The sequence below is a fragment of the Spermophilus citellus genome, assembly GCF_964194105.1.
Source record: "Spermophilus citellus genome assembly, chromosome: 2".
In the NCBI taxonomy this organism is placed as follows: Eukaryota; Metazoa; Chordata; class Mammalia; order Rodentia; family Sciuridae; genus Spermophilus; species Spermophilus citellus.
Window position 1 is genome coordinate 149,821,427 of NC_138183.1, and position 27,668 is coordinate 149,849,094.

Genomic DNA, 27,668 nt, shown 5'->3' on the forward strand with positions numbered 1-27,668 from the left:
ATGACTTCAGCTCCTTTCTAAGTCTTTTCCCACTGCCTGGTAGAGGAACATATGTCCTTAGACTCGGAATAGACTGAGTCCTTTCCGGGCCTTCCTTCCTCTCCTCCCCCACCAGCAATGTCCTCAGTTGCCCCGCTACTGATAACTGTGCTCTCTTCTCGGGGAACTCAGGGACATGAAGGGCTTGTTCCAAACACATGGAGCCTCAGGTAGCTCTTGAATCCTGCACTTGGGAAGCCCCATTTCCCCTCTCTCAACTTCACTCTTTCCATCTCCTACCCCCAAACCAAACCTGTGTGAAGCCCAGCTTAATGCGCCTCTGCTTGAAGGTCTTGGCAAACTTTTCCAGATCCTCGAGGTCACTAGGCTCATCTGCCCCTCCAGAGTTGGGTAGATGCTTAGGCACTGGGAGATGCTGTGATGCTTCCAGATGGGGTTCTAAAGAGGATCCTGGCAGCCCAGGGCGCCCAGCTGCCTGGTAGGGGAACATATACCAAGTAGGTCCACAAAGATTCAACAGGCTGAAGAACATTCTCTGTGGAGTTTGTTACTAACAGGTCCCATTGGAGGATGGCTTGGATACATTTAGTCTTGTATTAGTAATGGTGTGGAAGTGGAACATGGAGTTTCTATAATGGTATAGCAAATAACTGGGCTACCTGGGGCAGAAACCACAGGAGTTCAGGATAGGGAGGTGGCTTTCTGGGTTTTGGTCCATGACTCACTGTTTGAGCAGGTTATTTCCTCCTTTCAGTTTTCCACCATAAAAGGAGATTGCAAGGTTGTTTACAGAGATTCCAAAAACAAATCTCAGAATGGGACAAGAAAAAAGGTGTTTACCTTGTCTGTGTTTTTCCATATGCAAGGTAACTTGAGGTGTCCAACAGGCACCAACTGAAGATAACAGAGGATATCGGGAACTCATGGCTTTAACAGAACTTCCACATGGTCTCGAACTCCATGAGCACTACTTTACTTTCTACACCACCATTTTCTCTTGCAAGAGTGTTTTGGTTTTAATCAAAGGTATATTTATCAGTGCAATCTAAATGTGCCTTGATTTCATTCGTGGTTGTCAGGAAATACTTTTTTAAAATATTTTTTTTTTTAGTTGTAGACAGACACAATAACTCTACTTTATTTATATATTTTTTATGCTGTGCTGAGAACCGAACCCTGTGCCTCACACATGCTAGGCAAGCGATCTACCACTGAGCCACAACCCCAGCCCCCAGGAAATACTTTCTTTAGTCTGTTTTTGGAGGGAAATGTACTCTTAAATCTGCCTGTTCGAGGGTCAGAAATCCAATCTTGAAACAACTCTGATTCCACAAAGATGAGTGCAATCCACATCTAGGGGGCCAGGCACTGTGTCAGCTCAGAGGCTACTGCCCATGTGGACAACTCGGACTAGATCCACTTTCTCTCTGCTTCCCGGTATTCTCTTTTCCAAAACTGAGCTAACTCCTCTCTCCCAAAGATATTCAGGGTTACCAGTCAGGTGGGCATCCTTATAGTGAAGAGGAGGAAAGAACCAGAGGCAAGTTAAGGACTCTTTTCCCCAAGAAAAGTCTTTTAAACAGAATGGATTGAAAACCATCATGGAGTGGTCCCTGTTTTGCAGGGAGAGGATGGGCAGGGAGGTGGCATACACTGGACCTTCAAGGCAAAGTCTCAGTCTTCTTTGAACCTTTCTTTTCATTATTTGTTCTTTCATTTGACCAATACTTATTGAGTTCTCTGCTAGACCACTTTCCTCCCCCATCCTTTTCACATCACATCAGTTACCAAGCTGGTCAGTGAATGCCTGTAATCCCAGCAGCTCAGGAGGCTGAGGCAGGAGGATCACAAGTTCAAAGCCAGTCTTAGCAACTTAGTGAGGCCCTAAGCAACTCAGTAAGAGCCTGTCTTTAAATAAAATACAAAAAAGGGCTGGGAATGTTGCTCAGTGGTTAAGTGCCCCTGGGTTTAACCTCCGGTACAACAATTTTAAAAATTAGTTATCAAATAGCATAGATTCAACTTCTCAAACATCTTCTTACCCATTCCTTCTCTCTATTCTTATTACCATAACTCTAAGATAATCCCTTATTACCCTCCAGAACAATCTTCTTCTTCTTCTTTTTTTTTTTTTTTTGAAATGAAGTCTTACTATGTTGCCCAGGCTGTCTTTGAACTTCTGGGTTCAAGTGAACCTCTTGCCCCAGCATCCCAAGTAGCCCTGGGACTACAGGTGCACCATCCCACACCAACTACCATGATCTCAATAATCTTCTAAATGGTTTCTCTGCAACCAGTTTCTTCATGATCAAACGTTAGAAGATGAGAGAATTTATCTTGAATTCTCACTAGGTCCTCTTCCAGATCCAAGTCTATGACCATGAGACTCTGGAAGCAGCCAGGAGGAGGAGGTAAGGTGCAGTTCACCATTCTGGTGTCACCATTTCTTTTAGCCACTAGGTGGCGTCTCCTGCTTCCACTCCTCCACTAGCCCTCTGCAAAGCTGGGGCCCTTAAGAAGCCATGGGGATCTTAGCACAGAGAAAGGACACTGTAGGTGTCTGCAGTCACTTCCAACCATCCCATCCATCTGTAGAGAGACAAGTCCTGCCACTTCATAGGAGCGCCCAGATGAGGGAGTAGATAGAGCCACTGCTGCTGTTGCCAAGCCACACACCTGGCATGAAGCTGCAGCTGGCCGGATAAAGAGGTATCTTTTTTTCCCTAAGTGGCAAACAGGCACTGTGTGGAACCATGGTAGCTCTGCAAATGGCCTCTCTCCTAAACCCAGACATGTGCCCACTGCAGGACACAGTCTGGAACAGTGGGCCTGAGGTGAGAGACATGGGCTTTGTAGTCCAGGACATCAGGCCTACGGTACTCAACTCTACTTCTTGGGGCTTGAGAGCACCCAGGGAGACATGGTGGTCACCTTGCCATACCTGGGGAGCTAGATGACTTCTGGTCTTCAGAGGAGAGCTACTAGGGCCTGCAACACGCAGCAGGTTAGAGTGGGAGTTGGAACCCCTGGGTTCTCATTCTAGCCTCACTATAGTGTCCATGAGAAAACCGTCTCCCCTAACTGCACCTTGGATTTCTCTATGCTGCAGTGCCTGGCTGGTTCCTTTTCCCAGAGGAGTAAGTACCCTAGTAAAGGGATAGGGAAACCCCAAGGAGCTGAACTCTGCCTAGAGCTAAGACATTCCGAGAGGAAACAGGAGGAATGTGGTGTTTACCTGGGATGCAAGGCCAGGCCCCGTCTGTGGGAGGATGAGGCTGTTCTGTTGTGGAAAGGGGAGAAGATTTGGCTGCAGACCTGTAAAGGGGGGACAGATAAAGGAAGAAACAATAAATACCAGGCCATCTGAAGGACACGCTCAACCCTGGAACCAAGGAGTACTGTCCCCCCACCTGCTACTGATCAAGTCTCTGGACCCTCCTGGAGCCCTGTGGAGAGGCCCCCATAAGCACTGCCAGGTATTGCCACATACAGGCGGAGGCAAACCAGACACAGGGATAAACAGAGATGTAAACAGCAGTCCCCAAACCAGTCCTTCCGCTTGTCTGGCTGCCTGGAGAAGCACAAAGGCTAAGGAGGGTCAAGCCAATCTAGGCTGGGATCTGACTAGCAGGGCTGAGGAACCCGGGGAGGGCAGGGTGCAGGGCAATGGCTGAGAATCTCAGTGGGAGATGAGAATTTCAGTTTTTCCTGCGGGGAAGTAACTGGGATGGCTACAAAAGGCCATGCTAAATCTGCAGGAATGTCAGACCAAGCAGATGGCGCCATGCAGCTCTGAAGGGCAGTGGGCCATTGGTCAGAGGCTTCCGGCCAACCAGGACACTGTTTAGTTGGGAGGAAGGGCAGAAAGAGGGGAAGGACACTCCCTTGGGTGGTAAGGTAACACCTGCGGCACTGCCTGGGGACCTCTTTCTCCTTCTTTCTCCATGTCCATAAAGGCTCTGCCTGTCTGTGGCCATGATAGGTGACCCCCAGCCTTGGGAAACCTGCAACTGGAATTCCAAACTCTCACAGCAGGGGTGGGACTATCAAACTGGCAAAGCAGACAATGGGGGGGGGCAGGTCACCCCAATCACCCCAAAGAAGCACCCTGGGGTGTCTGTTGTCCCTAGGCTGTTTTGGGTCATTGATGTTCTGCATCTGCTGATGTTGACCTTTATGCTCCTCAGTCATGAAAAGTCAGGGGATAATTGTTCCTTATTAAAATAAATAGGCTGGGCTGAGGTTACGGCTCAGTGCTAGAGCGCTTGCCTAGCACATGAGGCACTGGGTCCAATCTTCAGCCCCACATAAAAATAAATAAAGCTATCTATCTATACTTAATAAACAAATAAATAGGCAATAAAGCTCTTATTAGGAACCCTGAGACTTAGTACCAATAGCAACTCTAACTTGATATTGCACTGTGAAGTGTACAAAGTCTTCTCACCTGCATTATTTCAAGTAATTCTCAATAACCTTGGGAAGTAGTGTTTTAGTATTTGTTCTTTTTTAGGGAGAAGGTAATAGAAGTTTAGAGACGTTAAGTGAATTTCCCCAAGGACACACAGATAGTGAGTGATTTTCTTTTTTAAGCAATGAGCTATTCTGACTCAAAATTTCAAATTTCCCCCCCTTCTTGCATCATATACAAAACTCATTGGTTATGTGTCTGGGACATTTTCATGTCACTCTCTTGTCTTCTGCAAACATTGAATTATGTTATCTTCCTATTCCTATGATGTGTACTGTATAGCTGAAATAAACACTTGAAGCTTCAAATATGTTCCTGTTCATCTTAATGATATTCCAAGATGCCTTAAACACTAAGTATAGGGACTACAGTCTGAGCAGGTGCTAATGATGGAAGGCAGATTTGCATTTTGTTTGAAGTCTGGAATTTCAAATCCTCTACTTGGGATTTGTAAAACTGGCAAGAATTTATACTTTCTCCACCATTTTTCAGCCCTAGTTGGTAGAGATGGGAGTGGGAGAAGCAGTGTAGTGTGATGGCCAAGAGCAAAGATCTCAGACTGCTCTGGAACTTCCCAGCAGGTCATCAGAGGCATAATGCAACTGCCTACCCTACAAGGTTATTCCAAGGAATAAGTCAGGAATATCACTTAGCAGAACCCTTAGCACATTGTGCTCAAGAAATGTTAGTTTAAAAAAAAAGAAATGTTAGTTATCATTATTAAGAGCATAGTCTGTTTGCTCTTGGCCAGAGAGAAGCTCCCTGGGAGTGACATATCTGCAAAGACAACCTGAAAAGCCTTCTACAGCCTGTGGGAGGCACTGCTGCTCCATCCAAATAAAATCCCAGCCAGGCTTCAGGAGGTCAAAGTCTGCATCAGTCTGGCTGGCAAGATTGCCCAGGAATCAGGAGGTATCTGCATATCTGCGCGGCACTTCCCAGGGGGCTCCTCCATCCCTGTACCCCTGCCCACCCACCACTCCTGCGTTTTCAGTCTCAACTCTCCATGAAACTGAGGTGGTGGGCCAGTCCTGGCAAGAGGCTGGGCAGATGCAGTAGGGAAGGCACTAAACCTGCAGAGGCACTGCCAGGAGCCCATCCTCAAGCCTCCAGGTGACAAGCTGATCTGAACACTAGAGGGGTAAGCAGTTCCCTGTGTCCAGGACCCAGCAGGCAGTAGTAGTACCCCACCGGACTCGGGCTCTGCGGAACTCCCAGGTTCTCACCTTGCTGCCCAGGCTGGGTCTGAGAAAGCAGGAACTGGGAAACAGACTGCAAGTGGCTGGGAACCAGCACGAGCTGCTGGAGCGGATGGAGAGAAGTCATGTCCTGCAGGAAGGAAGAGGCACAAACAGAGCAGAATTTACAAGCTTGGGGACCCTAGCTCCCTCAGCCTGCGGCCCACCCAGGCCCTCCGTGTTCAGACTTGAAGTTTGCAGGCAGTGATCTTGTCTCATGCTACCATGTGGCCCTGGCACATGGCACACAGTAACTACTCCACTGATGCAGCAGGTGCTGTTAGGCTTCCCTGCTCAGCCCCGCAGTCCTCGCAATGCACTTAATTCTAGCCTCATGATTTAATTTTTCTGTGTGTCAACTGTGTCTCACAACTGTAAATGCCCCAAGGGCCAACGTTGGATATTACCCATGTCTGAAAGATTTATCCTAGAAATGGCATGCAATCCCAAGTGTCTTTTGATTATTTTTTAACCACATGTCACTTGATTATGCCCAAAGCCATGCTTTAGCCATTTCCACATCTGAGTCTTTCTAGACATTATTGAGGAGGGAGTTGGGAGATGGGGCAAGCTATGGAGTTCTTAATAAAACCAAATTGGTTCAACAGAAAGTCCATTTACCCTGGATTTCTCTCACCAGCTCAGGCAGAAATAGCAATCCCAACCTTTGGGGAATCTGGGAGTCTTCTGTGACCCAGACCCCAGGGCTCGGTATCCCTACAGGGTTGAGCTTAAGTCTGTGTGGAGAGATTTGGTAACCCTTGCTGAAGGAAGGGGTGAGGGAATGCCGCAATTTCTGGGACAAGGGAGCCTCTTTCTTCCCCAGGTGACCCAAACTGAGAAAAGAGCTGGCGCCAGGAACACCAGCTAAGACCTGTACTGTTACTGTCTCAGTACGCCTCTCTTCCCGCACCAGCACTCCATCCTAGTTTGGCTTTGACATATAACCTTGGAGGAGACAGAGCGGGCCCACTAGGGACAGAAAGCTTCTGTGGCTGTATCTGTCACCACAGACTGCCCTGAGGTACCAGTAGCATAGCTGTTAGGTCCTTCATGTTGGCAAGACTGGGTCCTTTTGTCCCACAGAGGTAGAGACCTGCCTCTCCACATTCTTAGCCAGGATTTACCTTTCATGGACTATTTAGGGGTGCCCCTTCCCTTTCTCAGGCCTCCTAGATGTCCTCCCATTGCCTACAGGGGGTTCTTCAGACCCAAAGAGATTCACAAAGTGCCCAGTGTAGAAGTCTAGATTTTGTAGAGGGATTGGATTAAACTCACTGGCCCACTGAAAAAAATCAGGATTCCCTGGCATGGGCTGGTACTCACCCCAGACATTTGATTCCCAGACATCATGGCAGGTCCTTGGCTCAGGTGGCATGGCCGGTGGGAGAGGGTCTGCTGCAGGGAGTCACTGAGGTCCTCCGTTTTAATCTGCAAGCAGAGGTAGAAGGAGTGTCAGCTCTGGGTCTCTACAGGTGGGCAGAAATGGAAATGTGGAGAAGACAAAGCTAGGAGAGGAGGGACGACCTTGGGCAGGGCAGCTGGTCAGGGACATGTGTGTAGCCACTGGACTCTGGCGCACTGCTCTGTAAGATAGGGAGCCTGCTTAGGCTGGCGGTGCCCCAAGACTGTGCTGAGGGTGATTAATGCTCTTCCTCATTCAAATGAGAAAAACCAGGATGTTGTAGTGACTTCAAAATAAAGCTCAATGGATGAAATTCTGGTAACTTCTGAGATGGAATTTTTTTTTTTCCTTAGCAGAGAAGCTATTGGGATTTTTTTAAAATGAAATGATGGTAATCCTGAATGATATTTTTTTTAAATTCTCCACTCCAAAGAATAAAGCATTGGCCAGGCACAGTGGTGCATGCCTGTAATCCCAGGGACTCAGAAGGCTGAGGCAGGAGGATCACAAGTTTGGCACCAGCCTGGGAAATTTAGAAAGATTCTTTCTCAAAATGAAAAGGGATGGAAGTGTAGTTCAGAACCTCAGAAGAACGTACACACAGACGGTGAAGAAATGGCAACCGTTTTTTATTTCCCCAAGTCTTTTTTATTTTCCTGTGGAAGCCTATCCATGAATCCCTACTCTGGAAACTACTGATCTGGAGAACAGGGCTTCCCTTGATCTCTTCTTCTCCCCTCTCTGTGCTAAGCTGCCTCTGTAGGGGTCCTCTTGGCCTGTGTGTCTCTGGGGACAATTTGCCTGTCTCCCTACAGGTGGGGACATGTCTTGTTCACAGCCACTGGTGCAATTGCAGCCTTCAGGGCCTGTGGTGCTTTCCAGCTCTCTCCAGTTTCCACCACCCTTCGGTGACACACCAACCACCCACCTGTGGGCTTCCCAGGTGTCCTGGGGCAGGGCAGGAGGTGCTCCACCCCAGGAAAACTACTCTCTTATAGCCTTTCAGGAAGTCCACTGGGAGGGGAGCCAAGTGACTTTGAATTCATATAATATGGCAAAAAGCACAGGATCTAGACCACACCTTATAAAAGACATTGACAAGACCCTTTGAATAGGACAGCTGGTTGTCCCCTACCCAGATGGAAATGGCCATAGAGATTATGACAGAAACTACTTTCTTGATCTACAGTGGAAATATCACTGACATCCACATCTCTCCTGTCGGAATTATTTTAACCCAAGTAAAAAGTTGAGACTAACAGCTGTATTTGTGCTTCATCCCCATAGAGAATGACACTTTGGAACACTTCAGTAGGACAGTTAGGACAGTTAGAAAAGTTCTCCCGAGTGACACTGGAGACCAAGGGCAGAATTAATATCCTACATATGGTGGCTTGCTTGCTCCTGTGGGAACTCAAGGAATGTTAATTGAATAAAAGACAAAAATCCACCTCTGCAGAGACTCCAATAAGATAAGGCAAGGAAGACACTGGAGAGGGAGTGAGGTTGTCCCCGTTTCCAGGCCTGACTCCGATTCTAATTTACGGAATCTTGAGCAATCATTCTGCCTTTATGAGACTCAGTTTCCCCATCAGTTTTGCAAAGACTACATGGTTTCTCTGCCTTTCTCCCCGTGCATTTGGCAGCTTGGCTAGTCCAGGTTCCTGCAGTGTTCTTGGGTGAAGCAGATCCAAGAGGACACTGAAAATCCCTGGAAAATGGTAAGAAGCTGGCTCCTACAGGCACAGTCTATTTTTTGAGACCATCCTGGAACCTGGGAAGCAAAGAGGAGGAAGCGAGATGGACAGTCTCACTATGAGGACAGAAAGTAACTTTCTGAAATCTCAAAAGTTTTTGGTATGTGAGTGGTCTCCAGTGAGCCCCCCTTTGCCCCACCCCCACGCCCCTTGAGCTCTGCATATCACTCACTCTAGGCACCTTTAAGAAGTGCTAGTGCCAGAGTTCTGCACCCAGAAATTAGAGTTTCCACATCCTAGGTTCCTGGAAACACCTGTAAGCAGGTTTTTAAAAACTAGACATAGATGATAAGCTACTTATCTCAAAACAACCACCACAAGAGCTTTAAGGTTTGCTCTGAGAAAAGAAAAGGCTTGACCTCCAGCTCCCATCCCTGCTCTGTCCCTCTCTCACACCAGGGCATCTCTAGCCCCCCCCCCCGGGGGGGGCGGGCTGGGGGAGGCAGGAGGAGGACTGGGACCAGAGAAAACGTGAAAAGCTGGAGGTGAAATCTTGCTGGTGGAAGCGCCTCCAGCAACCTGGCTCAGCTCCAGCTTGGAGGCGAGTGGCAGAGGTTCCTTTACAGACTCATTATGCGCAATGGAGAGATAAGGAGGTGCAGCCGTGACAGAGCTTGAAAACATGCGCTTTGCTTCCAACCCAGGCGCTATCTGTTAGAATCCCTGCCAGGTCGTCCTGCAACACTTAATTTCAGAAACCAGAGCCACCATAAAAGAAGACTCACCCTTTCATCTGCTTTCTGGATCCATTGCCCTCCAAACTCCTTTGGGGGACACTCCTGACCTCCCACTTCAGAAAATGAAGTGCTCTTGTAGTAGAAGTCCCTTGGGTGTGACCTGGGGCTTTCTGACAACTCTGTGTATTATTCCACTTTGGATTTTTTTCTGGCTTCACTGATTTTCTACTCTATTATTTTTTATAATTCTTCACCCTTGGGGGTGAGGTGCTAATGGTAACCCCCAAAGAAGACAATCCTAAACTAGCCAAATTGAAAGACAACAAGGAGACCCCTTTCTGGATGATAAGTTTTAAAAATTTCAGCTTTGTTGACTGGGGGGCATAGCACTCACTGGGTTCAACCCCAGTACCACCAAAGAAATAGAATCGCAGCTTTGCTCCGTGGGCTCAGAGCACAGTGGCATGTACTTGTAATCCCAGAAGCTGCAGAGGCCAAGGTAGGAGGATCATAAGTTCAAAGCCATCTTCAGCAATTCAGAGAGGCTCTAAGCAACTCAGCAAGACCCTGTCTTTAAATAAAATATAAAAAAGGGCTGGGGATATGACTCAGTGGCTAAAGGCCCCTGGGTTTAATCCCTGGTACCAAAAAAATAAAAAAATGCAGAACTGGAATAGGAAGGGGAGAGGAGAAGGTACTGCCTCCTGCATACCTGTGAACACTCTCAGGGGCTAAGAAACTAAGAAATCAAGAAATAAAGTCTTCTCTAATCCAAAAAATCCCTTTTCACAGCTGTTGAGTGGAAAAGGTTGGAACCTTTCCAGGCAACTGGGTGTTGGCTGTGGATCTGGAAGATGAGATAGAGAGACTTCTGTTGGATCCCATTGACTTCTAAGGTGAGAACCGCAGGCGAATTGGACGAAAACCCAATTTCCCCCGTACTTGTGAAAACCCAACCAAACCCACAGCCTGCCTGGAACCCAAAGATCCCCTCCAGGGTCTCTCTGGCAGTTTTTCTCACGCAAGTGGAATATTTCTCCGGGCTCTACCTGGAATGGCTAATCCCTGGGGACAGGGGCCACCATGGCACGCTCTGCTCTGTCCCAGACATGAAACACAGTCCTCCAACCAGACAAGGTTTATTAGTCTAGGATCTTCTCCGCCCACTGTGCTGTGGAAAGGTGTTACACTGAGTCTTGGGCAGTGACCAGGGAGGTGAAAAGGTATCATGAATGATTATCTTTTCTAATCCCAGTGAACTCTCTGACTTCACTCACTGTAGAAAGCAGTAGCTCCTTCTGGAAGGCGGGAGCCCCTTCTGAGGAGGTGGAAGCCCTTCACACATTCCCTTCTGGGCTCTGCCTTCCAGCCCAGAGGATGAGGACAGGGCTCTGCTTCCCATCTCACAGAGGCCCGGGGAGCTTCAGAAATGGGTAGGAAGTTATGCAGCCAGATGCTGGCAAAACTCCTGGTGCTTACTCCACCAGACAGAACCAGAAATGGCCCAGAAATAGGAAAAGAGAGAAGACCACAAGTGAGGGGGAAAGTGGTGTTTCGTTCCAGACATGTGCCTGGGCCTCTCCATTGCCTGCCTTTTGGGGGGGCCTTTAGGGGTACTTTTCTTTAGACCCCTCCCCAGGACATTTTCACATGCCCTCCCGGGATGGGGGTGGGGAAGAGTCCAACACTAATGAATATATCACTGGTGATGAAAATGATCAAAGCTGTTGTCCTAGTTGCATAACTCGTTGTGGAAAGTGTTTCATAAACATTTCACAAGAAGGAGCATTTCAAAGCGTGAACATCTCCCGACCTGCCTTCAATTACAGGCAAGGCTTTTTTTTTTTTCTTTCTTTCTTTCTCCCCCCTTCTATATTTCTCCCTAGCAGTGAGGAAGAGTTTCTGTTTTGTAACTGATCCATAAAGAGCTGGCAAGTGCGTTCCTCTTGCAAACATTCTAAAAATATATTCCAAGTGGTATAATGGGGCAGGCAGGTAACTTACCTCAGAGCTGAAAGTACCCCATACAGGTGAATGTTGGCTGCATGCTATTTTTTTTTCTTTCTTTCTTTCTTTTGCAGTACTGGGGATAGAGCCCAGGGCATCACTCGTGTTTGGCAAATGCCCTGCCACTGAGCTACACCTAGCCCAGCTACATTTTTGCTTGGGAGATTCTCCTCTCTCTGGGCTCTTGGTTATTCTGTAAGAGCCCACAGACCTTGCCTCCTTGAATCCTCCAGGAAGTGCCCAGGGAGATCGCCTCATCCAGTCTCTGGTCTCTGAGTCAACCTAAGATCCAGCAGCCTGGATATACCTTTGTCTGTGCAAAATGGATCATCTCACTGAGAACATTGAACTTTCACGCAAAAGCGGGATAAAGAGAGGAGACACAGGACACAAATGCATCTGAGTGCGGTGGTGCATGCCTGTAATCACAGCAGCTCAGGAGGCTGAGGCAGGAGGATCTCAAATTCAAAACCAGTCTCAGCAAAAGTGAGATGCTAAACAACTCAGTGAGACTCTGTCTCTAAATAAAATACAAAATGGGGTTGCGGATATTGCTCAGTGATTGAGTGCCCCTGAGTTCAATCCCTGGTACCAAAAAAAAAAAAAAAAAATGAAAGAAAGAAAGAAAATTAAAAATAAATTTAAAAGTGCTCCTTCAGAAGCTGGAGCCACACAGTGTTGCCACCCCTGAAAAACAGCTTTTTAAAAGGATATCCTGTGTTTCCTGCTTGTGCCTACGCTGGAAATGCAACAGGCTTACCAGTCATGCTATTTAATGCTTTGGCTCTAGTGCTTGGGACATAGCAATGCTGTACTGACACATGCTTGAAAAATCCCCATCATTTTAGTGTCATGAAAGTTTTCTTCTCCATCTAGATGTGAATTCAGGCTTAAACACTCTAGAAAGGGCTTTGTCCCACGGAGGACATACCCTCTCAAATGTTTCCTGGTGTCCAGGACATTACTGATTTTAGCCGGTGCACCGCTGTACTGTCCTGCCTGGATACATTCAGTGTCCCCTCCAACAGGGAGCTGTATCAATGGGAGTTCCCTTTTGTGGCCCTGATTCCTTTGAACCAGAGCCCCCTGGTTCTCCTGGTGGTTCACTGGTAAACAAGAGGACAGTGCTCCCCACTCCAGTTTTTTGGCTGGGAGGAATACCATATAGAATTTTTGACTGGCCCACACAGAGGGCTCTTCCACCTCTAAATGAGTAAAAATGACAGGAGGTGGGGGTGAGGCAGGGAGAAAAATGCTGAGCACCATACCCCAAGGACTATCTCCATGTCCAGTGGCTCTTCTTGGGAAGGTCTAGTGTGTGGAGGCAGCGCATCGTCACTCTGGGTTCTGTTACATGTATGTGGGCTGCTTATCATGGAAGGTCATTTCGTCCCTTCCAGAGCTGAGAATGAGGGAACAAAATCCCAGCAAACAACCACAAGGCTCATCCTGAACCAAGGCACCCGGCTTCAGTGTCATCCCTGCCTCTAATTAATTGCATGATCTAACATTATTTCATTCATTTTTGTAGGCCAAGATCATTCCTCCACAAAAGGAGGGAAATAGAGGAGATGTGATCTTGTTTGCAAGCTTGTACTCACATGAGGAATTTAAAGTGCACCCCCAATAGAATTGCAACAACTCCCTTGCCTCGATGCACCCAAAACTTGCTTATATATAAAAGCAAAAGCCTTGGGCTGGGGATGTGGCTCAAGCGGTAGCGCGCTCGCCTGGCATGCGTGCGGCCCGGGTTCGATCCTCAGCACCACATACCAACAAAGATGTTGTGTCCACCGAGAACTAAAAAATAAATATTAAAAAATTCTCTCTCTCTCTCTCTCTCTCTCTCTCTCTCTCTCTCTCTTTCTCTCTCTCCCTCTCCCTCCTCTCACTCTTTCTAAAAAAAAAAAAAAAAAAAAAAAAGCAAAAGCCTTGCTGTACCCGAGGCTCAGACTTTGGGAACAATCCCTATGGGCTGTGGCATCACTAATAAAATGTTGCTTCCAGATCTTGGTGTCTTGACCCTTGTTTCCCACTACAATCTAGTAAAGAAATTTATAATGTATAAAGAGAGAGAGTAGGAATAGACTTGTGAGCCTGTAAGAATGTTTAGTATATTACTAGACCCATTTTACAGAAGAAGACTAAAGCTTGCAGTTTTATGTTAAGAAAACTGCTTAAAGTCACATTGCTGGTAAACAACAGAGCTGAGATTTCAATTCAAGTCTTTCGGATTCCATAACTCTTTTCCATAATCCTGACTCTTGCTTATTCTGTGTGACAGAATCATTGAATTATAAACTTTTAAGGTAGCCTGCAGGTTGGGCCAGATACATGGCAGATATTTTTAAAGTATTGATTAAGGCTGGGGATGTAGCTCGGTGGCAGAGCACTTGCTTAGCATGTGAGACCCTGGGTTTCCTCTCCAGCAGTGGGAAAAAAAAAATCCAGAAAGTGTTGATTTCCTTCTTTGCCCTTTAAAACTGGAAGGAAATATAGATAGCACCTGTTCATTTTATATGTGACTCCCGAAGCCCAGAGAGGTAAAGTAACTTGCTCAGAGACACACACAGTTGCAACCAAGCTAGAGCCAGTTAGGACAGGTCTTCTAACTCCTCATCCAGTATTCAGTTTGTTCCACTGTACTGTGGCACATTTCTATATTCTATTTCTATAGCTCATGCTGTTGCCTCCTCTGGCTTCTGTAACAACTGAGCAGTAGCCCTAACCCTGTTGCCCTAACAAGATTTAGACTCAGCCAAAAGAAAGATTTCCACTCCGAGTTCTCGATTTCTGTCCAGGGTCAGGTTCAGATTCAGATGAATCACACATCCACCTGATATGGTTACATAATGCACTTGACTTTGGAACTAGCATTTTGTATTTCCTTGACTCTCACATAGAAATGAACTCCAGGGGTTTGATAATTGCTCTCTCCCTCCCTCATTATGGGGAAGAGAGGTGACAAGGACAAAGAGAAGGACCAGGCTGGCCATGGATTCTCCACCCTAGAGTGTACTTTACTATGGGGTTCCAAAGGACACACTGGAAAGAAGTGCAGGTGTCCTGACTGTCCAGGATACACACACACACACACACACGTGTAACACCAACCTACAGTTATGAAGCACTACACAGATTAGGTCCATGAGCATCAGTTCAAGAAAGACAGAAAATGATACTTTCAAAGTAATTTAAAGACTAAAACCATTTTCTAACATCATCATCATTTACTCTTCAAGACAATTCAATGAGAGAAGTAATCTTATCAAATCATTTTTTGTTTGTTTTTGTAATTCTGGGGATTGAACCTAGGGCTTCAATACATGCTAGGCAAGCTATCAAATCATTTTGACAGATATGGGAACCAAGGCCCAGAGAACTTAAGCAACATGCCTGATGTCACAGAGCTGGAAAGGGCAGAGCCTGACTTTCTACTTGGCTCTCTGGCCTCCACACCCCCCCTCCCCTCACCCTGTCTTCTACCTGTACCATGCTGTGAAGCAGCTCCCACCCTTAATTTTGGAACCCCTAGAAGCTACTAAGATGTGTTTGTGGATGCCTGCTTCTTTTGTCTACTACATACATTGTTTTTGTGCATGGTGCATAGTGGGTTAAATACTTCCACAATTGTAGCCTGGGACTTTTACACACATATGTGGCCTAAGTAGTTATTGAAAGTAAAGTTTTGACAAGTTTAAATGAGATTCTCTTTAGCATTTCCAAAATGCCAAAATGCTGAAAGTCAGAGCACTGGATAAATGAAAAGTGTTTTTCCTTGTTAATCTTTATCTTTTAGAAGTGTTCCAGTAAATATGAGGTCCCTTGTTCCTTGCATTCTTTTGGCACCCAAATAAAATGAAACATCACCATTTGATGCTCTGATGGCCAGGGAGTAGGTGGTCTTCCAGATGATGTGTTAAACAGAGATTTCCTACCTTTTATCACTGAAAACATTCAACAAACATTTAAGAAGCACCCACTGTATATTAAAAGGCACTAGGGACATAAAGATAAAGAGGTCTGAGTTTAACTAGGAGACCTCTCAAGTCAATAGTCACCTCCAACAGGGAATGGTGGCATATACCTGTAACCCCAGAGACTATGGAGGCTGAGACTGGAAGATCATAAGTTCAAAGCCAGCCTCAGCAACTTAGTGAGATCATAAGCAATTTAGCAAGACCTTGTCTCAAAATAAAAATTTTTAAAACAGTTGGAAAGGTCTGGGGCTATAGCTCATTGGCAGGGCACTTGCCTAGCATGCATGAGGCACTGGGTTCAATCCTTAGCACCACATAACAATTAACAAATAAAATAAAGGCATTCTGTCCATCTACAACTACAAAAAAATAATTTTTTAAAAAGCATTGGAGATAAGTCTCAGTGGTTAAGTGCCCCTGGGTTCAATCCCTGGTACAAAAAAAAAAAAGTAACCTCCAGCAGGCTGATACTTCTAAGGATCAGAAGTCAGTACAGGGCAGCATAGAAAACGGTAATTACCATGTCAGGGAGGAGGACAGCTAGAGAAAAAGGAAGGAGGCAGAAAAAAGAAGGAAAGTCTTTTCTGAGCAGCCCTGAAGGATGAAGAGGGGTTTGCCAGGAGAGAAGGTAAAGAGGGGCATCCCAGGCCCAGGGCACCACAGAGGATGGAACAGCCACTTCCTACTCAGGAACGCCAAGCTACTGGGGGCTGCTGCTGTGGTGGGTGGGAGGGGCAGGGGAGAGCAGGGGGACCAAGGACAAGAGGAACTCTGGGGGCCAAGTGTGACTGGAGAAAAGGGAGGGGCATGTAGTGTTAATTTGGTTCTCCCAGCAGCCACATGGAACAGGGATTTGAAGAGCACAGGTCTGTTCTTTCAAGCAGGACAACTAAGTAAAAAGCTGTCTATAGCAATAGTCTAGGTGAGAACTGATGAGCACGTACCTGAGGCCAAAACAGAAGGCACGCAGAGGAAGAGGCAGAATGGAGTGCTTTTAGGACAGAATATACTATTCCACCCCTACAGATTTATCTTTATAACAAAGGATTCCAGGAATTCTCTGTTCAATGCCTGAAGGACAAAAAGCACAAGTACACAAAAAAAGTCTAAAGGAGCCTCAGCCAAACTGCTAGTAGTAGCTGGATTGGAAAGCATGTGGGGTTCTTAATTTTTACATTACATATTTCTGCAATGTTTGATTTTTAAAAAATATTTATTTATTTATTTATTTATTTATTTATTTATTTATTTATTTATTTATTTTTAGTGCTAAGGACTAAACCCAGGGCGTGATACATGCCAGGTAAGCACTCTACTACTAAGCCATTATTGTCAGCTTGAATTTTAAAAGCTAAGTATTCATTTTAAATTATAGCAGTAAGCATTCAAAATGTCATATAAAAATAAACTTTTTTTAACTGTTATTCACAACAATACTCAGCTTAAATATTTATGCTAGTTGGTTGTGATTTAAATTGGACTTTTTTTTAAGAGAGAGAGAGAGAAGAGAGAGAGAATTTAACATTTATTTTTTAGTTTTTGGCGGACACAACATCTTTGTTTGTATGTGGCGCTGAGGATTGAACCCGGGCCGCACGCACGCCAGGCGAGTGCGCCACCGCCTGAGCCACATCCCCAGCCCTTAAATTGGACTTTTCATCAGTGCAATTTAATATGTAGATTAAAAACTATTTTAACCATAATAAGTGGATTGGCAATATATGGTTTTATGTTGAAGTTTTTCTTCACTTACATATAAAGACTATATGTGAGTACTATTTATGAACATAACAAAGGATAGGCCTATTTTCTTTAGTTGAATAAACTATTCATTATAATAGTTATAATAATTATAATAGTTATATTTATATAACTATTATAACTATTGATTTATATAATCTGATTCAATTAATACATGGCCAATTAATACATGGCTTCAATATGAGATCTTTTTCAAAACTATTTTCCTAACAAAACATTTATTTCATAAAACTATGTTCAACCCTGTACCTGGTATAATTTTAAAATTAATTACTTGTAACCTCATTTTACTAATAATGTTTATTGTCTTTCCTAATAATGTATTAACTGATTGATCAGGTCTTTAAGTTTTTATAAGATGCTTTTCACAAAAAACCTATGTCAAAAATTTTAAGATACCATCACGAGACTGAAATAATACTTTTTTGTGTGTGTATAAATGAACCTGTTGTTTTTACCTTGCAGAATTTCACAATTTTAAGTTATATGGAATTAACATAACTGATTCTGTTTTAATTGTAATTTGTTAACTCCTGTGTATATCATTAAAATAAATTTGAAGATGAAAAACTGTTATCATATAGCTATATGGGATTTTATCATTTCCAAGGAGCTTAAGTTAATTGGAGTTTCCTCTTTGCTCCTGGTAAAGGATGCCTTGAGAGGTTCAAAGACACGTCATTTAAAATAAACAAATGACACATATTTGCATATGTATGTGTGTGTACAATGCACACATATTTTAAAATACATATGTGTTTAAACTGACAACTGGGAATCCAGCTCCTTGTCTCACCACCTCCTGAGTCCCTGCATCCCAGCAGACCCCACATGGGATGTGGCCTGGGGACTGTCGTGTACATTTCCATCATGTGCAGTTTACAAAGCACTTTCAAACGCACCACTTCTGTGGATTTTCAGACTACTCCCAGAAGGTTGGAAAGGTGGATAATGTTAAGGAATAACATTGGGAAAACGAGATTCCTGAAAGGTAAGGGATTTGTCCCAGGCACACAGCTGGCTGGCAGGAGAACTGTGATTGGAACCCACATGATGTGACTGAACAGTCAACGTTTCCTTGCAAAGCCTTTCTTCATAAATAAATAGATTTTCAAAGTCACTGAAATCTCTCCCTTAAAGCTCCAAAACCTTTTATTTCTATTTTGAATAGCTATATATTGGTTTCTTTTTGAATAGAGATCTTGCTAGAAGGTATTATATACATCCCTATTTTCTCTTAAAGAGCACCTGAAAGCCAATTTAGTCAATGACTCAGAGTCATAATTTCAAACTACTTTGGAAAGCAATCACACCCTCAGGGACACTGAAGAGTTTGGCCTCTGTTGGCAATGTACTCCATGTCCCCAGACTGATTGCTCTTCCTTCCTTTCTTTCTCTCTCTTCCTTCCTTTCTTTCTCTCTCTTCCTTCCTTTCTTTCTCTTCCTTCCTTCCTTTCTTTCTCCCTTTCCTTTCTTTTCTCCTTCCCTCCCTCCCTCCTACCTTCCTTCCCCCTCCTCCTCCTGCCTCTCCTCCTCCTCCTCCCTTCTCTCTCTCGCTCTCGCTCTGAGTTCTGTTTTCCCCCCAAATGTTTGACTCCTATCTCACAGTCGGGTTTTCCTCTGCTGTTGGCGGTGTGCTTCCAGCCCCCTATTCCAGCTTAAATTTTCAGCTTTTATCTGCTAAGGGCTGGAAAAAACAGAATGTTGATTAAAAAGCAGAATCATTTTAATTGTCCCTAAAACAAAAGTTTGAGGCTCTGACAAAGGGCCTGACTTGAGGTTTGGTTTTGCCCTGCTCTTACTCTCTTCTAAATAAGTGAGGCTCTCCAGATAGGTGAGGTAACACAGCACCCCTATCCCCCCTAACCCTGGACTTGCCCTGGGGTGTCATTTTTACTGAGTGCAGCCTCTTCTGTTAACCCTGTTAACTTGGGACAGGCCTAGAGTCACATGGTTGGTTGAACCCAGGCAATTGGCATTTTAAACTAAATTCACCAAGGGTGAGGAGCAGCTACCAAATTTGTTACCAAAAGGCTGAGTTGAGTGGAGTTGAATCAGGGGACACTCTTCTTGTCATACAGTTTGAGTAACCTTTATTCAAAATGCTTGGAATCAGAAATGCTTAGAATTTCAGATTTTTTTTCCAGTTTTAGAATGTTTACATATACCCATTGAGATATCATGGGGATGGGACCCAAGTCTTAAACCAAGTTCATTTACATTTCATATACACCTTATACATACAGCCTGAAGGTAATTTGGTAATACATTTGCGTGTACCTGTGTTTTGACTGCAACCCTTCACTCAAGAACAATGGAGTTTTCCATTTGTGGTATCATGTTGGCTCTTAAAACAGTTTGGATTTTGGAGCATTTTGGATTTTGGATTAGAGATATTCCACCTATATCTCAGGTTCCCTACTTACAAAAGGGAAACAATCTCTGGTACTTGCCCATCCATGCCTCACGGGTGAGGGCTAAATGTCCACAAAGCCTGTTCTAGGGAGGGCTTTCCTTATTTTTGTCACTAAACCTATATGAAGATTATGTTAACATATCTAATAATGTTAAATGTTGATGATGTTAAATATCATCAACAATCCTCAAATACAGGAAAAGGGGTTCTCAGGAAAGACAAATGATTTCTCAAGTCTACACAGCCAGGAAATGGAGGAGCTGGAATCTGAACCATGGTCTGACAGATTCAAAATCAACCCCTTTTCCATTGTGTCACATGACTTAAGAAGTCACCCCAAACTAAGTTCATAGCCTTTCATGTAAAGTTCCTAGAATGGGGGATTAGGCAGATGTTATGATTAGAACATGTCCATATGTATACTTCTATGTACATATTGTTCCTGGAGATCAACATGGGGTCAAATGGATTGAGATAGGGTTGATTGACAATAGAATACCACCTCCCAGGAGAAATGTCTCCAGCGGCAGGCCACAGTGCTCCCTCTGCCTGTGGTCCAGCCTTGCTATGAACGTTAGCGGGAACTTGGATGAACATATAGCTTATATACTTATCAAATCTCTAAGAGGAGCAGGCCCTTCTAAGTACTTTGCCCAGACATCAAGATTCAAACAGAGAGTTGGAAAAGCAAAAATGTTTATCCCTCTAATTTTAACCCTGAAAAAATAAAATAAAACAAAGGGGAGAAGATTAATTAAGCAAAGTTAAGAACTGACAAGAATTCAACTTTCAAAGGACCTAAATGGACTGTGGCTCGCTCCTGGGCTCTTTCCTGTTGCTTCTAACAGACAGAACAGACAGTAGTTTACACACATGCTGAATTTTTCCTTTCTGGAACATGATCTAAAGGGAAGGCATTCCTTACACCACAGAGCTTCACCAAGCTCTTTTATACAAGTGCAAATTTTGAAAGGTAGCACTAAATGATGTTTCTCAAGATAAAAATAGGTCCTACCCTCAACAAGAATTAATGCAAGATAAAACTCTACTAGAATACAAAAATATAGAAACTAATCAGGCCAAACATGAATTTGGAAAAGAAAATATTTATTAAACCCTAAGTATTTTATGTTAGTTACTGACCAAAAAAAAAAAAAACATATCCTAAAGTACAACATCCTTATTCTTCACTGAATTACTTATATATATCAGAAAGATGCTGCAGCCCTAATGACTGGTTGGTTTAATCCCTTTATATGTGAATCTATTCAAATGTGAATAGAATGTCTTAATTTGGTTTATTGATTCCTTAAAAAAAAGAAAAGAACATGATAAAAAGCAGAAATAAAAGTAAAAATCCTTAGAATATGAAAATTAACTGCACAAGTAAAAGAAACTTGAGATGTATTAACGGACTCGAAGAGCATATAAGTTGATGATGTGACACAATTATCTTTAAAGAATCTGTAGTATATGGGGGCTGGGGTTGTGGCTCAATGGTAGAGTGCTCACCTAGCATGCACAAGGCGCTGGGTTCGATCCTCAGCACCGCATAAATGTAAGGTAAAGATATTGTGTCCACCTAAAACTTAAGAATAAATATATATATAAAAAGAATCTGTAGCATAAACTGTACTAACAGAAGTAGAGAGCCCTAACTGAGGGAGGTTCCCTTACTCAATCATGTTCGTTTCATGGAGGCAAGCCCCGTTACCTCCTTATTTGCAGCTGGCATCAATGGAAATCAGGGCACAATAAAGAAATAGTGCCTGTTCAATAAAATGGAGTTGAATGAGTAAGTGGATGGATGGTGGCATGTGCTCTGGCCTAGCCAGATCTCATCTGAACCCGGAGAGTTATACACTTGGGATGCCATTTTTAAAGAGGGTGACTGGCAAACCAGAGCATGTGCAGTTAAAGGCAACAAGGCACAAACAAGGTCAAGGAGTTCAAATGAGCATTGTAGAAAAATATAATTTTTTTCCAGAAACCTAATAACCATCAATAGGGGAATTAAAAATGATACAATAATACGTGGTCATTAACAAAAATCATAACTCATTTATTATACCATAAAAAAATCTATAAATTGGGGCCGGGGTTGTGACTCAGCAGTAGAACACTTGCCTAGCATGGGTGAGGCCCTGGGTTTGGTCCTCAGCGCCACATAAAAATAAATCAATAAAATAAAGGTATTCTGTCCAAATACAACTAAAAAATAAATATTTTTTAAAAATCTATAAATCTTTTCTTATTTTTAAATTTAGAAAGTTGCAAAAAATAACATGCCATGTAATTTATATGTGTGTATGTATTTTTTAAATTTCCTAAGTATTTATGAATTTCCATTTATACTACATGCAGAGAAAAAATCTTGTAAAAAAAATTAACTACACTACACTGGTATCAGGAATGACCTTTGAGAAGAGGATTGAGACTGAACTGGGATGAAGTCTTTCTTCTTATCTCTATTATTAATTTTTTTTTTGAGAGAGAGAGAGAGAGAGAGAGAATTTATAGATCTTTTTTGTAGATGGACACAACACAATGCCTTTATTTTTATGTGGTGCTGAGAATGGAACCTTGCTAGGTGAGGGAGAGCTCTACCACTGAGCCATAATCCCAGCCCCTAGTATTAAATTTTTTACAACAAGAAAGTACTCATGTTTTATGCATCTAATTGCTTTAAGGAAGGCAATCAGAAACATAATGTGTGGAATTATCTATGGAATTCAGAATATTTACATTGAAAAGGGAAGATCTGGGGTTGAGACTCTTCTCAAATATTGAGGAGCTGTCATGGGAAAGGGGATGGGCCAGGCCTGGAGCAGAAGCAGGTAGGGATGCCCCCAGGGAGAGACAGGTGCTAACAGGAGAGAGAGAACTCCTAACCTTTTACTCTGGAAGTTGGAGTAGGCTGACTTCTAGGTGGTCTGGCAGAGACGTGGGGCCATAGGCCATGAGACAAGGGTGTCAGCAGCAGAACTATTATACGAGGTGGCCAAAAGCCACTCGTTCCTGGGCCTCTGAGGTTCACCACTAGCAAATCTTTTTCTTTCTTTCTTTCTTTTTTTTTTTTTTTTTGAGAGGTCTTTATTTTTTGTCAAATAAGAATATTAAATTAACTAACATCATCAACACTCACCATTGTTTCATTATGTAAAGTAAATATATTAACACCAAAAAATGCAAAACCTTGATTGGTAAAAATAGAATATATTCAGCTTTATAAAAATTCACTATATTTTCTCCTGTTTGAATTTCACTGAAGACAGTGAAACCTGAGTCATGAGACATTATAACTATGAATAAACATGTCAATTGCAGGATAAAGGGAGAAAGAAGCAAGTCCTGGTGCCAAATAGGGAGCTCTGGGATGCACTGCTGAGAACAGGGCCAGGACCTGGGGACACTTTAGCCCTGAGAGTCTGTATGTCTCTGCATCCCAGGGTTAGAATTAACACAAAATCATCTTCATGGTTTATGAGAAATAAAGTCATTGTGATAACAGGTGTTATGGGTGCCCTCAACCACAGAGTCGCTATTACAATGGCCAGGAGCGGGTGACCAGGCAGAGCCTCATTACTCCTTAAAGGGCTTTATAAAGGGTCTTGCTCTGGCTGGGGACAGTTAGCTCCAATCTCACACTAGATTGGCCAGACTCCTATGCACCAATCATGGGTCCCTAGAGACTAGGGCCTAGCACCCAGCAACCCATGCCAACAGCCAGCGAGTGGCAGAGTTGGGAAATATTTACCAGATCAGACTCGATGGAGCCCACTCATTCCTGTTTACATAACCCCAAAAAGCCCACTCCTGGGAAAAGGGGTGAATTTCTGTGGATCACTGGCTAGGGAAAAAGACAACAGGGAGCAGAGCCAAATGAAAGGCAGAGGAGAGGGGGATCCATGGCCCCCCAGGATAAAGGGTAGGTGGGTAGATGGGCAGGTTCATTCCAATTGTCTGTCCACGTACTTATTTGGGAAACACAGATAGAATGTCTACTATGCGCTGGGCCCTGTTCTACTAAAATAAATATGTCTAGACCCTTTTCTCCAATATTCCACTGCCTGGTTGGAAGACACATGCACATACAGCAGAGGCCCATCGATGTGCAGAAGGTGGAGGGAGTGGTCCTGGAGGGCCATGTGCAGAACGAGAACTGTGAGCTGAGTTTGGGAAGATGCACGGAGCTTGACAGCGATATTGAGAGTGGAGGGGCTGGGCCAGGGCTCAGGCAAAGCAGAGTCGAGATGCCACCTTCTCTGTTTCCCTCTGCCTTCAGGACCTCCTTATTCCAAAACAGGTTCTCCTTGCTTCTAACAAGGACCTGGGTAGTACTAGGGAGTCCTTAGGCTCAGGAAAGAGGGGGACTGGAGGCCTCTGGTGAAGTTTGACTCCGGTTACCGTTCCGTCAGAGCTACCTGCCTGTGGAAGATGCAGAACAGGGCAGCCCACCCTAGGGAAACGAGGCCCCTGCTGAGTTGCCACATCCTAGGCAAACCCCAAGCCCTGCTGCCCTTCATCTTGTTTTATGTCAGGAAGCTGCCCATCCCTCCCAGGCCATGTGGGCAAGGCCAGGCTCCAGGGAGCATTGCTAGCCAGGATGCTGCCCAGCCAACATAGGGGAAGTACCAAATCCTCAGAAGGGAAGTGTTTTGCTCCCTGTCAGAGACCGAGGAAGGGACTCTTTGTCTTGCAGTGTCAGGCTTCCCTTCCTGGACAGAGGGTGTCAATCCTTTCTGGCCTGGCACCTCTGGCCTTAGAATATATGATCAGCTTGATCACTCCTTTCAGTGCCAGGGTGCCAGCCCAGAGCTAGGAGCACAAAGCCCTCTACCACTGGCTTCTGTAGGACCCAATGTCTACATGCCCAGGGGTGGGGATCCAAATGTGTTTAGGTCTCAGTGTACTACCTACATAACTAGCCTACAAAACCCACCTCCAAGGCTTCAGATGAGCCCATTCACAGCAGCGACCTAGATTAAGTTTTCAAAGTGTCCTTATTAGGGTCTGGCACTGTGGTACACTCCTGTAATCCCAAAGTGACTTGGAAGGCTGAGGAAGGAGGATGGCAGGCAAGTTTGAGGCCAGCCTAGGCTTAGGCAATTTGTGAGACCCATCTCAAAATTTAAAAAAAAAAATCAGAGGGTGGGGTGCCAAGGATGGACTTCATGAGTAGAGCACCCTTGGGTTCAATCTGCAGTACCAAAAAAAAAAAAAAATCTTTGTTAGGGTCATACACTATCTTTAAGATGACATCAAGGGGGGGGAGTAAGATTAACATATAACATTTTTCTGCCTTTTTCTTTCTTTCTTTATTTATTTAATTTTATTTTGCAGTACTGGAGCTTGACCCCAGGAGTACCCTACCACTGAGCCACATCCCCTACCCTATTTATTTTGAGACCAGGTCTTGCTAAATGCTGAGACTAGCCTTGAACTTTTGATCCTCCTGTCTCAGCCTCCCCTACAACTGGGATTATGGGTATGCACCACCATGTCCTGCAACATGCAATTCTCTTGAAGCAAACACAATAGTAAAGATTGGCTCCAATTAACCATAAAGAGGCATTCTTTGTCTGAAAAGATTCAGACTAATATTGATTGATTGATTATACTGGAGATTAAATCCAGGGGTACTCTACCATTAAAATATTTTTTTTATTTTGAGACAGGGTCTTGCTACGTTGCCAAGGTTGACCTTGAACTCTGGATGCTGTGCCTTAGCCTCCCCAGTAGCTAGAATTACAGGTGCATGCCACTGTACCCAGCTAGTCTAATTTTTAATTTTTAACACAGGCTCTTTTGGTAAGGAAAAATAAGAATTCATTTACAAAGCTGCTCTGTATTCAAAATTTCAAAAGCTATCCTCTTAGGTCCAGTGAGGTATGCCTGTATTTACCTGGCATAGACAGAGCCTGGCACATCTCTCATCATTGCTCTAGGAATGGGCTGAGTCTGGTGCAGAGGCACAGGTAAGAACACTGAGAGGAAGGCCAGGTGGGGGATCTGAGCAGAGCTGCCAGCTGGTCTCCACAGTCCCCTCAGGGCAAGACTGAGAAGAAGGGGCAAACTGGCAGAAGAACAAGGTGAAATGGATCAATTAGAACCCATATTGCTGCAAAATTCTTGAAACAAGGACAATAACACATTTATTGAGGACTTTAAGTGTGTTGCACACTTGACACTCAAAATCTCAATTCTTTTCCTAGCAACATTATACATTTGCTGTTGTTTCACCCCATTTTGCAGAGGAGGAACTGAGGCTTAGAGAGAGACCACATAGCTCTTATTGGTAGTGCTGAAAGCTTAATCCAGCTGGACCTATGGTCCCCACACTGTCCTCCCCGGGGCTGGAACCAGAGATACCCTGCAGCTGTCCACACTAACCGAGGCTATGGGAGGTGGTATTAGACAGCGCCAGTGCAGGGGAGGGGCTACTAACAGCGAAAAGCAAAATGGGGTGTGAACTAAGAATCCTCAGGGATTGGGAGACAGGAGGGCAAGCATGGGAGAGCGAGGCAGCAGCCATCAGTGGAACAAGCTGGATTTGGAGACAATGCACCAGTACTGAGATAAGCAGGCACTAAATAAAGGTGAATGGATTAAGTCCCAGCTCTTCAACTTAACTGCATGTCACATTGCCATTCTGAGCTTCAGTTCCCTTATTTGTTAAATGAGAACAGTAATGCCCGTGCCACACAGTTCTTATGAGAGAGAAAAAAGTATTGGCTTAAAGGAATCCTTGTAAAAGTGTCAAGCGGAAAGAGTTAAAATGAGAGTTGACCTCAAAGTAGGTAGGGAACTGTGCATGATAAGAGAAACAGCACCAGAGCCCAAGGACAGCTTCAGAAGCCACTCACAGGCAGGCCCAGGGGATGCTTGAGGAAGAAATGTTATTTTCAGAGGAAGCTGTGATTCTTGGAGAAGTATATTCTGCTAGTTACTAGAGCTGCCTTGACAGCCCTCTGTGACTCGGGGCAGAGGGAAAGCAGGTCCCGCCCCTGCCTTGCAGGCACACACACATGCAAACACCGCTCTCCTCCCTGCTCCCTTCTCACGCACAGGCACAGGGAGGTGGCTCTCTGCAGGGCCAGGGGAACCCTCTCTGGGTGGGAACCCTTCTCCACCCACCCTTCGCCTGCCAACCCTCTCTGCAGATATTATCTCTGTCTTCCTAGCTGGCAAGTCCCACTCGTGAGAGGTCTGCAGGAGTTGGTAGGAGTGAGAGGGCACTGGAAATGTGGAAAAGGACCAGATACAGCAAACGAGGGGCTCTGGTAGCATTAGGTCACGTCTCATTTGCAGGAGTCTCCTTCCTTCTTTCTCCCCCTCTTCTCTTTCTCTAGAGCAGCTGGTATGGTGGAGTCAGCCGAGCCTGTCTTACATCTGAGCTCCACCTTGGACAGGTTACTTAACTTCTTTGAGCTATAGTTTCCTCAGCTATATAATGGGAATAACAATGCTTACCTCACCGGGCTGTGGTAAGGATTAAGTAATATCAAATAAGATATGACCTATGTAAAGAGCTGGGCACACCACATCAACCTCATTTTGAATCCTGGCTCTAAGCATGTCACTTGACTGCTCCCAGCCTCAGTTTTCTCATTTGTAAAATGAGAATTATAACACCTATTTCTTTGGGTTGCTATAAGTTTTTAACAAGCGACTACTTGTAAAGTATTCATTCCAGGGCCTGTTATAAACTATTAATACCAATAAATGGTATTAATTTCTCCCATTATGGTTTGGGATCAAATCTAGCTTCCCTTTTAAGAGCCCCTTTTCCAAAGAGACTCCTGTAACAGAAGGGGTTGGGATGGCCCTGCTTTGAGTCTTTAGTTTTATCAGCCTCTGTATCCACCAAAGGCAACTCACTGACATCTCCAAAGAGAATCCACATTTTTGTACTTCTCTCTCTCTCTCTCTCTCTCTCTCTCTCTCTCTCTCTCT

The 27,668-nt window shown here is 44.4% G+C and overlaps 1 protein-coding gene across 2 annotated transcripts in view; it reads right to left on the reverse strand.

Annotated features, from left to right (window-relative positions):
• Positions 1-27,668, reverse strand: part of POU2F3 (POU class 2 homeobox 3) — a gene marked incomplete at its 5' end in the record, with an annotated part of 80,850 nt that overhangs the window by 12,886 nt on the left and 40,296 nt on the right. Inside the window, 4 exons of one of the 2 annotated variants that reach the window (XM_081280588.1) lie at positions 293-475; positions 3,236-3,315; positions 5,698-5,800; positions 7,036-7,140. In XM_081280588.1, the coding sequence (XP_081136714.1) occupies positions 293-475; positions 3,236-3,315; positions 5,698-5,800; positions 7,036-7,140 (471 nt within the window). Of the gene's footprint in view, positions 1-292; positions 476-3,235; positions 3,316-5,697; positions 5,801-7,014; positions 7,141-27,668 lie in introns of both variants that reach the window. The other variant, XM_081280587.1, reaches the window with a different exon arrangement.